The 15,021-nt window shown below is 44.8% G+C and overlaps 1 protein-coding gene across 1 annotated transcript in view; it reads left to right on the top strand.

The window, feature by feature from the left end:
• The window catches only part of TULP4 (TUB like protein 4), a 272,567-nt gene that overhangs the window by 41,529 nt on the left and 216,017 nt on the right, over positions 1-15,021 (top strand). The window contains exon 2 of the mRNA XM_074948695.1: positions 8,259-10,534. Coding sequence (XP_074804796.1) covers positions 10,283-10,534 — 252 coding nt within the window. The 5' untranslated portion in view covers positions 8,259-10,282. The remainder of the gene's footprint in view (positions 1-8,258; positions 10,535-15,021) is intronic.

Consider the following 15,021-nt stretch of genomic DNA (forward strand, 5'->3'; position numbering starts at 1 on the left):
CCCCCCCCCCCACCCTGGTCCCCTGAACGGAGGTGTGTGCTGTTTCTCTCACTCACTCACACCCCTGCCAGGAGGGGAACATGCTGTTTTCTTCACACACATTCCCCCCCACACACCCCCAACACTCCTGGGTTGGGAGAGGGACAAGCTTGCCCCGGCTCGGAAGGAAGCTGCCTAGCTGCCTCTGGAACCTCTAGAACTTTGAAAAGGGTGGGTGGTTGAGAACCCTTAGCTGTGCTGTGTTTTGAGAACCATTTGTTCAAATGGCCTAAAATTTTCCTCATAAAGTCTGCCCCACCAGATTTCAAGCCTATTTATCTATGTATGCAGAGGTAGATGCAGTACAAAACTAGGTTTTTAAGAAAAATGTAACTGCGACATTAATTATGGAGAGGCTATCTTTGCTCCAGAATGTACAATGTAAGCAAATCAGTGCTGCACTGAGAACTGTAAGATGATGTCAGTTCTTGCCTTCTGTGTGTTAGATTTCTAACTTTTAACATTGTAGTAACTTAGTCTCTTGCTTCTAATTTATAATTTGAATGTCGCTGTCACAGTGACTATATACAGCATTATTGGCAAGGAGGTGGTAATGCTGCCCATTAATTAAGGTTGTTCAACACTTCCTGTTATACAACACTGTTTTCAGTTGCTTATAGTTTTGCCAACCTTTATCTGTTAGGGCCAAAATTTTTCATGCTGGGGTCTGCATCAGGCTGAAAATTTCAGCTAAAACAGTTCAACCTTTCCTAAGAAATCCATTGTTTTGCCCGTGTTTAAAAAAAAAAAAAAAAAAGTTTTGGTGACCTTTTCTTTAAGGAGCTCTGGTGTTACCAGCTTTGGAACAAGGACTTGAAATTTGGCAGGAGGCTTGCCTTTGTTAGGGTTGTGTGTTTCACCTTCATGAAAGTTCACTTGATTTTCATTGCCCAAACCAAGAGAAATTTAAATATTTAAATGACAAATTGATTTTTTTAAAAACATTGTTTTAATAATCTGTTAATAACAAGAAGTTTTGATCCTTAACCTGATATTCTTTTAAGTGTACACCCTGAGGCCTGAATCCTAGATTCCTTGTGATTGAGCCCTGCCAATCCCATTGTGTAAAGGCCTGGATTGTAGCCTGATTGCCTTCTATGATAAGATAACTGGCTCTGTGGATATGGGGAAAGCGGTGGGCATGATATATATTGACTTGAGTAAAGCTTGTCTCCCACAATGTTCTTGCCAGCAAGTTAAAGTAGTATGGATTGGATGGACTGTAAGGTGGAAAGAAAGCTGGCTAGATTGTCGGGCTCAACGGGTAGTGATCAACGACTCAATGTCTAGTTGGCAGACAGTATCAAGCAGAGTGCCCCAGGGGTCGGTCCTATGGCCGGTTTTGTTCAACATCTTCATTAATGATCTGGATGATGGGATTAATTGCACCCTCAGAAAGTTTGCAGATGACACTAAGCTGTGGGGAGAGGTAGATACACTGGAGGGTAGGGATAGGGTCCAGAGTGACCTAGACAAATTGGAGGATTGGGCCAAAAGAAATCTGATGAGGTTCAACAAGGACAAGTGCAGAGTCCTTCACTTAGGATGGAAGAATTCCATGCACAGCTACAGGCTGGGGACTGCAGAAAAGGACCTGGGGATTACAGTGGATGAGAAGCTGGATATGAGTCAGCAGTGCGCCCTTGTTGCCAAGAAGGCCAATGGCATATTGGGCTGTATTAGTAGGAGCATTGCCAGCAGATTGAAGGAAGTGATTGTTGCCCTCTATTCAGCACTGGTGAGGCCACACCTGAAGTATTGTGTCCAGTTTTGGTCCCCCCACTACAGAAGTGATGTGGACAAATTGGAGAGAGTCCAACGGAGGGCAACAAAAATGATTAGGGGGCTGGGGCACATGACTTATGAGGAGAAGCTGAGGGAACTGGGGTTATTAGTCTTCAGAACAGAAGAGTGCGGGGGGGGGGGAGGGGATTTGATAGCTGCTTTCAACTACCTGAAAGGGGGTTCCAAAGAGGATGGAGCTAGACTGTTCTCAGTGGTGGCAGATGACAGAACAAGGAGGAATGGTCTCAAGTTTCAGTGGGGGAGGTCTAGCTTGGATATTGGAAAACACTATTTCACTAGGAGGGTGGTGAAGCACTGGAATGGGTTACGTAGGGAGGTGGTGGACCCTCCATTCTTACAGGTTTCAGAGTAACAGCCGTGTTAGTCTGTATTCGCAAAAAGAAAAGGAGGACTTGTGGCACCTTAGAGACTAACCAATTTATTTGAGCATGAGCTTTCGTGAGCTACAGCTCGCTTCATCGGATGCATACTGTGGAAATTGCAGAAGACATTATATACACAGAGACCATGAAACAATACCTCCTCCCACCCCACTCTCCTGCTGGTAATAACTTATCTAAAGTGATCATCAAGTTGGGCCATTTCCAGCACAAATCCAGGTTTTCTCACCCTCCGCCCCCCCACAGACAAACTCACTCTCTTGCTGGTAATAGCCCATCCAAAGTGACCACTCTCTTCACAATGTGTATGATAATCAAGGTGGGCCATTTCCTGCAGAAATCCAGGTTCTCTCACCCCCCTCCAAAAACCACACACACAAACTCACTCTCCTGCTGGTAATAGCCTATCCAAAGTGACCACTCTCCTTACAACCTGCATGAAAATCAAGGTGGGCCATTTCCAGCACAGATACAGGTTTTCTCACTCCCCCACCCCCATACACACACAAACTCACTCTCCTGTTGGTAATAGCTCATCCAAAGTGACCGGCTTGACAGAGCCTGCGCTGGGATGATTTAGTTGATGTTGGTCCTGCTTTGAGCAGGGGTTTGGACTAGATGACCTCCTGAGGTCCCTTCCAACCCTAATATTCTATGATTCTGTGATTACCTATGCCGACGGAGGAATTTCTCCCTTTTGGAGTAGGTAGTCTCTACACTGAGGAGGTATAGCATTTTAAGTGTAGACAAGCTCTTAATTTGAAGCCCTACAGGTTGGGAGCTGTGAAATGTAAAGTGGTGTAGAACTGACTGCAGTATCCATGCACTTGGCTGTGCATGACTTCTTTGTGTTGACAAAAGGGAGACAGCTTGATGAAAGATGCATGAGAGGAAGTGAATATTTTTCTGATTATCCAACTTTGCTTAATACTGATAATTTGTACAAGTTGATGGAAGCAGTTGGGAGAGAAATGCTCAGTAGTTTGGCCCTAAAAGATGCAAGAAAAGCCAGATCTTGATGTTAAAATCTTTATTTATTCTTAAAAAGGAGACACACACACTTCATGAAGGGCTAGAGTTGCCCAGCAAATTCAAGTGGAGAGAATATTGGACTTCCCTTCTCCCTCCCCAGTCTGATGACTGTAGATCAGTGGTCCCCAACCTTTCTGTGGGAACAGCACATTCCTATTCCCACAAGACTGTGGCGGGCGCCAGACACCTCGCCGCTGAAATGCCGCCGAGAAGCAGCAGCGGAAAGAAGTGCCGACGCTGAAATGCCGCCGAGTAACGGCAACGCTTCTCAGTGGTGGCATTTTGTGACATTTCGGCGGCGTGGTGTCCTGTGGGCGCGCACAACTGCCCCGACGGGCGCCACTTTGGGGACCCCTGCTGTAGATGTTTCGCTAGGTGACTGTAGGTGTTACATCGTCACCATGAGAGTCACAGTATCTGAGACGCTGTTAGGGAGGGAGCCAGAGGACAGGTACAGATATTCAATTACACTTCTACCACACCTGCTAGTGCTAGAAAGTATAAATACTTTCAGGACCAGTAAACTTTTCTAGGCACTGGTGTTTGACCAGTGATGAGAGAAAATACTTTGAAACCAAAGTTATGATCTCTAGCTGGAGTACATGGTGTAGCCTTTTATTATAGATGGTGCACGTAGTGATACTTATAGTTAAGGATACCCGACATTTTCCAATGTGAGACCCTGTTTTCTGTGGCTTATACATGTAAACGTTTGTAGTTAAATTTTTCATGCTGGTGTCTGCCTACGGCTGAATTTTTGGAAAGGTTCAGCTAAAACAGTTGAGCCATTTTGGAGAATGAGGTTAGGGGAAAAAAGCTTTTTTTCCCTAATCTTTAAAAAGTAATTAAATAAAAAAAACCACCATCAAAAACAAAGCCCCAAATTCTTACAACTGTTTCATTGAGCCATTGTTGCACCTCAATACTTTGGAGCAGAGACTTGAAATTTAGCAGGGTGACTGTACTGTGCGGGATTTCTATGCTCCTAAAAAAAATTTCCAAAATTTTGTCCTCCTGTGAGCATCTGAAAAGTCACGGATCTTACATACTGAGTAGAGACTTGGAGTTTGACAGCTAAATTCTCAGTCTGTATTGATCATGCTCCAGCCCCTCACAGCTGCTATGTATGACCAGACTGCGCATGTATCATCCCTACAAAGCAGCTGAGCAAGCTGTATGCCCAGGGCTGCAGAGGCTGAGCAGGACTTATCCTGGAATTGGTCTTCTGGGCTACTGAGGCTCCAGGCACTGGAACTGAAAAGAGGGACACGCTCTGGTGCTGTCAGTGTCCTCCCAGCTGTGCCAAGGAATAAGCTACCTGACTCAATGCCGAGGGTTGAGGAATGGGGGAGGGGGCAGAAGGTTGAGGTGTAGGGGGTTGAGGACTCCAGCTGAGGGTGTGGGCTCTGGGGTGGGGCTGGGAATGAGGGGTTTGGAGTGTGGGACGGGACTCTGGGATGGGGTTGGGATGTGTGTGGGGGGGTGAGGGCTCCGGCTGGGGGTGGGGCTGGGGATGAGGAGTTTTGGAGTGCAGAAGGGGGCTCCGGGCTGGGCCAGGGGGTTGGGGAGCAGTGGGGTGGTGGTGGTGAGGGCTGGGGTTGAGGAGTGGGGGGGGGGCGGTTGAGAGGCTTGGGGAACAAGACGGGGGCTCCAGGCTGGGCCAGGGGTTTAGGGAGCAGGTTTTCGGCAGCGGTTACTGCAGCTCCGAGGAAGTAGTCGCCAGATCCTTGCAGCCTCTAGGCGCGTAGGCGGCCAGGTGGCTGTGTGCGCTGCCTTTGCGCCCACAGGTACTGCCCCCTGCAGCTCCCATTGGTCACGGTTCCCAGCCAGTGGGAGCTGCGGAGCTGGCTCTGGGGGTGGGGGCAGCGCACGAAGCCTCTCTGGCTGACCCAGGATCCTCATGGAGCCGGGGTAGGTAGGGAGCCTGCCTTAGCCCCGGGTCTCTGCTGTGCTGCTGACTGGACTTTTAACAGCCCGGTCGGTAGTGCTGACCAGAGCCGCCAGGGTCCCTTTCGATCGGGCACTAAATAAAGCAGAAGTCTTTTGGGATCAAATAATATGTGGCCGTGTAATTAAAAACTGCATTACAATGCATACCTACAAGGGGACTGAATGAAGGTCCTGGAGGCAATCTGAGTTCTGGTGTTTCTTAACTTTTGAGTGCTTGAACTTGCAACCTTAATGTTCTTTTAACTTCTGTGTGTGTGTGTGTGTGTAATTCTGCTGCACATAGATTTTATAGATAAACTTTCCTGCTAGAGAAGTAACCATTGTTGTTAAGAAAAATGTTCTTGAGTAATCACTTGCTGTATCCCCTTTGCAGTTATTTCAGGTATTTTTTATTTCTGCCTTGCAGTTCAACTGTTTCTTCTTCTTGATTCTGTAATGAAGTCAGAATTTTTTATATAACATTAGGCATGGGTTTGTAGCCATGGAAGAGATGATACAAAGTCAGCCTTTTTACTTAACTGTGGAATCAAATGGGGAAAAAACTATGGGGAATCGGGGGAGTGAGTCATTTCAAAAACAAAACTATTAATTTTCATAAGTAGCATACAAGAAATTATATGAAAAACCTGTGCAAGGCTTGTATATGTATGCTTGTCTGTGGTTTTGAAAATCCCCTTTTAAAAACATGGTATTCATGCAGTTCAAACAATTGCTATCATAAGTGTTATTCATGTCTCTGTTGTTGATGTTTCAATGACACCCTTTGCAGCATATTAAAAACAGTTCTGTTGTCTGCCAGTATGATCTGTTAAGACCCTCATCATAGTACAGGCCCCTGCTGTCAACTGAAAACAAGGCAAAGGGAATACTGTTGAATTTAAATCTGTTATCTGTTAGGAAGAGCCTGGCAGGGGGTGCAACTAACAGCTCTGTTTCACGATTTCAAGGATCAGGATTGTTTACAGTACAAGCAGAGAGTTTATCTCTGAAGCCATTGCTTTCCAAGTTCTGATTTGAGTTATTCTTCACTGCCAAGTTCATTCAGCATCTGGTTCAGGAGCACTGTAAATTCAGAAAACAGTGTGTGGTTTTTTGTTTTTTAAATCCTTACCATGCTATTATGAAAAAACTGTTAGCAACCACCACTTTTAGACCAGTTGTTGCTAGGCAGGTTCTGATACTGTCTTCCTGACTGGCATGAACAGACTATTTCATAAGAAGCATGCTAGCTAAATTGTGTTGTAAACTACTCCACCTCCTCACCAGGTTGTCCAAGGAATGGATTTATAAACTCTTTGCCAGACGCTGTTGACTCTCATGTAATGGCAATTGTTCTAAATTTGGTGTTAGCACAGTTTAGTGCAGTGGTTCTCAACCTATTTACTATTGTGGTCCGCATATGCATAGGGTTGCCAGGCGTCCGGTTTTTGATTGGAATGCCCAGTCGAAAAGGGACCCTGGTGGCTCCGATTAGCACCGCTGATCGAGCCACTAAAAGTCTGGTCGGTTGTTCAGTGGGGCTAAGGCAGGTTCCCTACCTGCCCTGGCTCTGCCCAGCTCCTGGAAGCAGCCAGCCCATGCAGCTCCTATGCACAGGGGTGACCACAGGGACTCTGTGCACTGCCACCACCCTGAGCACCGGCTCCACAGCTCCTGATGGCCAGGAACGGCGGCCAATGGGAGCTGCGGGAGCAGTGTCTGTGGGTGCGGTCAGCACACAGAGCCCCTTGGCCCCTTTGCCTAGGAGCCAGATATGCCGGCCGCTTCCAGGAGCCGCCTGAGGTAAGCGCCTCTGGCTGGAGCCCGATCCCCCTCCTGCACCCCAACCCCCTGCCTCAGATCGGATCCCCATCCTTCACCCTTATTCCCTCCCACAGCCCGCATCCCCTCCCACACCCTAACCCCCTCTTCAGCCCTGAGCCTCCTTCTGCACCCCAAACCCTTCATCCCCAGCCTGCACTCTGAACCCCTCATTTCTGGCCCCACCCCTGAGCCCTCGCCCCCTCCTGCACCCCATGCCGCTGCCCCAGTCCAGTGAAAGTGAGTGGCGGTGGGGAGGATGGAGTGAGCGGGGGGGCAGGGCCTTGGAGAAGGGGCAGGGCGGGGCCTCAGAAGGGGCGGGGCAGGGGTGTTCGGTTTTGTGCGATCAGAAAGTTGGCAGCACTACATATAGGGCCCACAGTGTGTTACATGGGCTGCATCCAATGCTACCTGTATGGGCCGCAGCTCTGTGCTGATCGGGCCACGGGTTGAGAACCACTGGTTTAGTGTGTAGTGTAGGCAAGGCTATCTTTGCAGCTGTAATACTTTCTTTAATGGAATACTGAATCAAAAAGAGGACAAAATTAGTGTAGACAGAATAACTTTTAAATGCATGTTAAACACATGCCTCTTATCTTATAGTTTATGCTCATCTTTATAAAACTGAATTTAATTGCTTGGTTCTTTCCCCCCTAATCCAAATGTATATTTGGTGGCTGTGACCCTTTCAGTTCAAGACATCAGTTGTCTTTAAAACCCGTAAATATTTACCCAGAGTTCTAGGCATCCTGTTTGGGAATACTCAGACTTCCTGGAATCACAAGTTAAATCCCAATGGGATCAAGTCACTCCTTCATTTTTTGGAGGCAGATAAATGGAGTATAGCACTATGTAGTTTATTATGTCTCTTACAGGTGACACCTTTTTAAAAACCCTACATCTGTCTCCTCTTCACTTACAATAAAGATCCCATGACTCTTGTGAGAGTGGGAGTAACTTTGGTTCCTCCTCCCCCCAAATTTCCCTTTTCCCCAACTGTGGTGTAGTGTGCTATGCAATAGTTAATTGCTCCCTCTCCATTCCAGACCTGGTTACATTTTGTTAGGTTTTGTATGCGTGTAGACTGTGAAAATCTTTGTGATCCTTTGGAATGAAAAAAGCTATATACATATAAAATATCAAATCATAATACTGAATAACTGCCCCAATAGCTCGCATATATATCTCAAACTACATTGTTTTGCAGTCTTGTTTTTTCACTGTATTTTTTGTGTGTGCTTTGTTTTACAGAATGGGAAGAATCCAGGATGTCAAGGCTTTGAAGAATAGACATCTTATTAGACTACCATACTGAAGCTGAAAAGGCAGATGCAGTTCCAAATACAAGGTTGAGTGACCTTGTGTACACCGCATGTATGTATATACCCACATATTTCCACAGCCACGCAGACTTGTTCTTGCATACTCCTGGGAATTTCTCAATTGATGAAAATTAACTTAGGAACCAGATGGAGCAACTTAACAGCACAGGGATCAAGAGCCCATGGAAAGACACCTGCCACTAATGGTCCACCTTCCACATGTTCTTCACGGGTGAAAAAAGTTTGCAAGAAGAGGAAGAAAACACCCTCTGCCACAGAACAAGCCTCACAAATACCTCTACAATCTAAAGGAATAATTGAGAGAGAGGCAGTGTGGGGAAGAAACTGACTTAGATATTGCAAAAGGAACAATGAACTGTCTTTGGCACATTTTTTGCATTGAGCTCAGTAAACTGTAATTGAGTTTAATGTACTGGACTAATACATGGTGACCATTTATTGTGTGGTAATGACTGGAAGAAAGTAAGTTTAGGAACAATGGGACAAGTTTGGGCATTGAACTGACAAACCTCATCCTCTGTATTGAGTTAACCGGGTCATTGAACGTACTTTGTCCCTTCCTTTTCTTTTCTCTTTCTGCTTAGTATGGTATAAACTCATAAATGTTATTCATCTAAAACCATCAGAAGACTACATATGTTTCCTTCATGTACAGCTGCAAATGTGGTCTTTTGGAACTATGAATCTGAGCTCTAGACAAGCCTCAAGAAGGAAGGAGCCCATCAAACAAGAAAGGAAAATATCTAGGAAAATAGTGAAACTGGGAAGTCAGATTTCTAGTACTGCTCCTCTTTTTGATGATTATTTTTCTTCCTTCCTTGAATCCTAGAAGGTTTGCAAATGAGTGCTTTCTTGATGTGCTTTAATTTTGGCACTTGTTTTTGCAGCAGGGTGAAAAGTCTGTGATTCATTTGTAGTAGGAAAAAGGGAAAAGTAAAAGAAAAACAGCCTGACGTGCAGCCCTGTTCTGTAGGAGAGAGAATTTCATGGCTCACCTGAGGCAAACTTATCTGCTCTAAAAGCTTTAGAGCATTTTGGTTCTGCTAAATGAAAAGGGGTTTTCTTTTTCATGCCCGTGTGGCAGCAAGAAGTGGGAAAGCAGGCGAGCTAGCATGATAAACAGTTCAGGTTGTGTTGGGTCTCTGGTGGAAAAAAGAGCTGCAATGAAAATAAGACTGTCTCTGGATTGCAAAAACCATTGAATCCATTGAGTAGGTTAGTACCGAGAGGGATTTCCCATCTGGCCTGGCACGGTGGTGCCTGCCCAAGCTCGGATCTGTTGTTTCGCACGGTTTGTGTGCCTTTTTTTCCCTTTATGCAATCTCTCTCAACTTTAGCAGCAGAAATTCGCTTGGCGGAGAAGTTATGCCAGAGGGCAGCTTGGGAAAGATGAATGTCATATATATCTCTCTCTCTCTCTCTATATATATAGCTACACGTATATATGTGTGCGTGTTTAAATTTCTGCAACTGAACTTTTGAAGAAAATCTGACTGGAGGAAATCTTAAAGCCTTAAGTTACTTGAAATCTACACATTTGCAACTCTTTGTCTCTGGAATTGCATTACGCTAAACTGGAATCTCAGGCTGTATAAAGGTTATATCAAATTGAGCAAAAAGACGAATTACCACTTCTTGAGCGCCTCTTATGAAGGAGCTGTTTCTCCAAAGGATCAGTGCACCCTCACTCTAATGACTCAGACAAAAGGAACCTGATTTTTTTTTAAGTGTTACTTTTTTCTTAGCCAACTGCCATTGTCTTTTATAGAAGAATTTTTCACTATGCATTTGGTGGATATTTATAAACACTGACCCATGTTCTCCCCTCCAATGATCTATCCCAGGTCAGTCTTATCAATAAAAAAATAAATTTAAATTTTGTGCACTAGACATATTACTTTCTTATGTCAAAAATTAAAGATAAAGAAAAGCATGTATGCAGCGGTGGAACATGGGCCTGTTCTTTGCAGCGATTCCAACATCCTCTGCCTCTCCTGGAAAGGTAGAGTTCCCAAAAGCGAGAAGGAGAAACCAGTGTGCAGGAGGCGGTACTATGAAGAAGGCTGGCTGGCAACAGGCAATGGCAGAGGAGTTGTCGGAGTGACTTTCACCTCCAGTCATTGTCGGAGAGACCGGAACACCCCTCAGAGAATCAACTTCAATCTGAGGGGCCACAACAGCGAGGTAAGGGAACTACATGTCACGTGTTAAGCTTGAATTTAAAGCTAGCCTCGGCAGCAGTTAAATGGAGGATGCAGCATTTCTGTTTAAAATTTGGCATGACAGTGAAAAGGGTTGGAGGCTTGGGGCCTGAACCAAATCCCATTAAAGTCAGTGGAAGTCTTTCCAGTTACTTCAGTGGATTTTTGGATTAGGCCCATGGAGAGAGAAGGTCTTGGGACATGCAGGGAGTGAATTTATTTTTGTTTGCTCCTTTCTCCTCTTCTTCCCCCAATGTATTTTAATCCCCAGGCTAGTTCAATAAATAGATTGTGATGGATTTAAAGACTGTGATAGTGGTGGTTTACATAATGTTAAACTCTTGCTTAGCAGCCTAAGGAAAGCTATCGAGGATGGAGCCTGGCTCTCTCCTAAAAACTACAAAACGAAGTGCCCTGCAGCAGGCTTGAGTGAGAGATGACGACTGGGGACTTCACAAAACACCCAACTGGTGGAGGAAGATGGATGGGGTTGTCTAGAATAATGTGGAGATGCTCCGCAGTAATTTCATGTAATTCCGGGGTGGAGAGCATCACCCTTACTCCAATGGCCCTGGGATTTTTGCATTTATTTTTTATTAAAGGGATATTTTTGGGTGGTAAAATTGGGAATGCACAACTGAAACACCACTCTTTCTGGCACTTTTGTGCCACTGCATACTGCCTCATGCACTCCCTGCTGGGCAAATGGCATGGCATGGGCCACTGATGCCCAACGGTGGGTACAAAGAGTGGAGTGTACAGTGTTGAGACCTTTTGATTATAGTTTAATCCTTGCTAGTAATCCTGCTTTTTGATTAGGTAACAGCAGGAAGTGTCCACTGGATAATATTTGCTGGAATTGGAAACTCCACTCTTACAGTACAGTTCCACCTTACAATTTATTTCCTATATCTAAAATCCAAGATATTATGCTATTTAACTGTTCTTGGTGATACTTGTTAACTTTAGCTCTAATGTGCACTGCTCTTTTGACAGAAGTGTCTTCAAAAATTGAACTCGCATAATCTTTTGTGCTTGTTATATTGGGGGTCAAAGTGTGTAAAAGTGAATGACTGTGTTCTTTTAAAATCAAGTTAAAAGATTTAAGATTCTAAATCATTAACACATGCAGAGATGGGGGCTGAACCATAAAGTCTGGAGCAAGTCTGGGGTGGGTTTGTATCCAGGATTTTGGTTTGAGGCCCATCTCTCTGTGTGTTCATGCATATGGCCTTCAATTACAAATACGTTTTACATTTTTAACATGCTATATGAAAATCACTTCTACTACCCAAGTTTTCTCCTTCTCCATCTTTCTTCTGAGTTTTCCCCTGCTGCACAAAGGGAACACTTGAAATAGTGCAGGACATTGTATTTTATGGACAGTGAAGTCCAGTTGTTCAAGAGCAAATGTGGAAACCTGGGACTAGGCCTTGATCTGTACCAGTTAAATGAAGAAGACATTGATATTTCACATCTCCACTCCTCCTCCTCCTCCGCCTCCTCCTCTCCATTCTGAATTACTTCCTTTGGCCATTTTTCCTTTGTTTACCCAAGTGGCTGTGGTGGAGTATTTTCTTTCTAGGTCTCTGGGCTGTTTCACGTTGATTGTAGCTGTAGTAACCGTAGCACATTCTCCCAGTTGCCTGTAATTGGGCACTACAGAGACTCACAAATAAAATGAACATATTTTCTTTGTAATTTTTCTGATTTGAGATCCTAAACATGTTGGGCCCGGTTTTCCATTGGGTTTGTGCTTCTGCAAATAATGGCAGAGATCCCTGGTACTGGAAATTGAGCAAATGATCAGGTTTTGGGAGTGCATAGGGTCCATAACTCCATTTTCTATGTTTAGGGTTACAGAAGGGGGCAGAGCAGCATTATAAGTGCCTGGTCCTGATAGGAAACTGGGAAGAAAGTGGCTTTGGGCAGCTAGGATTCTGATTCAGTGGCTGCCATTAGAAGTTTCTGCTGGCCTGGTACCCCAAATGCTAGTGTAATGAAAGCTGCCTCTCTGGGCTTGCCTGGCATGGGAACTTCTGTGCCAGATTTGCTGCATTTGGCCTTCTTTAATTTTCCTCTATGGGAAAATTCTGTCGAATTTCCTAGGGATAAAACCAATAGGGCTCTACAGAAATTATTCTAAAAAGCTATAGGATAGAATGGAGAATGAGAACTTTTCAATAGTAGGTTGTGGGTTTTTTAGGGTTTTTTACTTAGCCCATAGCAGGAATATACTACTCTATTAAATTCTATAGGATGATTCAAAAATATTTATAGAAAATAACTTTTCTATCAAGTTAGACTCCTTTAGTTCTACTTTTTAAATAAATGAAATTCTTGAACCATGGAAATACCCAAAATATTCAGATCTTTAATATACACTTATGAAACATTTGGAATAAATTTTAATTGCAAGATTTTACTTCAGTTGATGTATGGCAATAAGTAGTATGAAACCTTCTGCAAAAGAGATTTCCCAAGTGTACAAGTAGGATTGAGGGTGAAATCTGTGACATTAACCACGCCTTGTGTAGTGTTTGGAAATCTCTCAGCTCCAAGATAGTTTCTTCTTTCCCTCGTTTTTACGGTCTCATCCTTTCTCTTCCCTCCCCCTGACACAATGAGCTGACAGCTGATTTTGGAGACATACACATACACAGTAGGATATCTCTAATTAAACCTATAACTGATGCACAAAGTGCATGTGTTAGGAAGGGATTGACATCAAGTTTAAGCCTCTAATACACAGGCATAGTTATTTGATGACTGGGAATTCCCCAGTCCAGCCCTTTGGGTGTCATCTTGTCCCTTGCTGGTGGTGATAGATGTTTTTCTAGATCAGAGGTGGTCAGACTATGGCCCACGGGCCACATCTGGCCCGTGGGACCCTCCTGCCTGGCCCCTGAGCTCCTGGCCTGAGAGGCTAGCCCCCAGCTCCTCCCCCACTGTTCTCCCTCCCCCGCAGCCTCAGCGTGCCCTGCTGCTGGTGTAGTGTATTAAACTGCTCTGCGTAGGTATGTGCTACTGGTAGCAGTTACGGAGAGCAGTTTACTACACCACACCGGTGCAAAGCTCTGGGCGGCGCGGCTGTAGCGCCGCCAGCCACCGGCGCTCTGTGCTGCGTGGTAAGGGAGCAGGGGGTTTGGATAGAGGGGCGGGGTGTGGATGGGGTCAGGGCGGTCAGAGGGCGGGGAATGGGAGGGGTTGAATGGCGGCAGGCCCGGGTCCCGGTGGGGGGCAGTCAGGGAGTGGGGGGGGGTTGGATGGGGCAGGAGTCCTGGGGGGGCGTCAGGGGGCAAGAAGCAAGGGGGGACGGATAGGGGACGGGGGCACAGCCTGGCACAGCCCTCCATACAATTTCTGAAACCCGATGTAGCCCTCAGGTCAAAAAGTTTGCCTGCCCCTGTTCTAGATACTCCCATTGGGATAAAGCTACTGCTGTATGTCAAGTTTATTGTCTTCCTGACATGCACCGCTACTTTATTATTATTATTATCATGCACTGAATTATAAATGTATGGATTCCTGTGATGAATAGAGTGTAGGAGGTGAAAACTTACATAGACAAATGCTATTGATTTGGGTATAATTAATTTTAACAATATATTATTAGCACGGCAAATGACCCTAACGTTTCAATTCTGCTGCTTTTTATTTAGGGAGGGGATTGTAGAGAAGGTAAATATAACAATGTGTTTTGGGGCAGCATGTGAGACTGTTGTTAAATGAATAGAGGAACTGGGATGCCATTGCTATGTTTTTTGAGATATTTTTGATGATCGTTGAAAATGTTCATTTGAAAACCTGCTTTTTTGGTATGCAGTGTTCTCTTTCTGATCGTCCTAGCATTCCTGTTAGTGACGAGAGTGACTACCAGGGGAGAGTCTCCAGTAACAGGATACTGACGTGCATAGAGTGGTGGCTGATTTACTCACTACTTAAATGACTCATTGAATCATACAACAACTGGGTATGGAAAGGCTCTTTGGTGTGAGCCGTGGCTGTGTTTTATACATTCTCTGCTGCAAGGTAACTGGAGATTTAAAGGATAATTGTTAGAATTTGAAACTGCAGAGTGGCTGCCATCTTACTCTGACTAGCAAATTAATGTTTTTGCGGTTGCGTAAGAAAAAACTGTGTAATGAAATAGGCTGGTCCCATTTATTTTGTTGCAGATGTCAGCATGTGCAAATGGTCTGTTTTGTGACAGAGCTTTTGTTACCTTGGGATCAAGGTTACGGGCCTGATTCTCACTTACTCTAGGGCTCCTTGACACCACTCTGGTACTACAAAAGGGACTTAAAATGGACATACATGTAATGTATTATAGAAACAGAAAGGAATTAATGATGAGATTTTTCTGAAGTGTTCAGTGTTAACCTAACTGAGCTCCCATTGACTCGTGGAAGTTTTACCATTGACTTTGGTAGAAGCAGTGTTAGGCCAACTCTGAGCACTTCAGAAAAT

Source organism: Natator depressus, chromosome 3 (assembly GCF_965152275.1).
Source record: "Natator depressus isolate rNatDep1 chromosome 3, rNatDep2.hap1, whole genome shotgun sequence".
NCBI classification, from domain to species: domain Eukaryota; kingdom Metazoa; phylum Chordata; order Testudines; family Cheloniidae; genus Natator; species Natator depressus.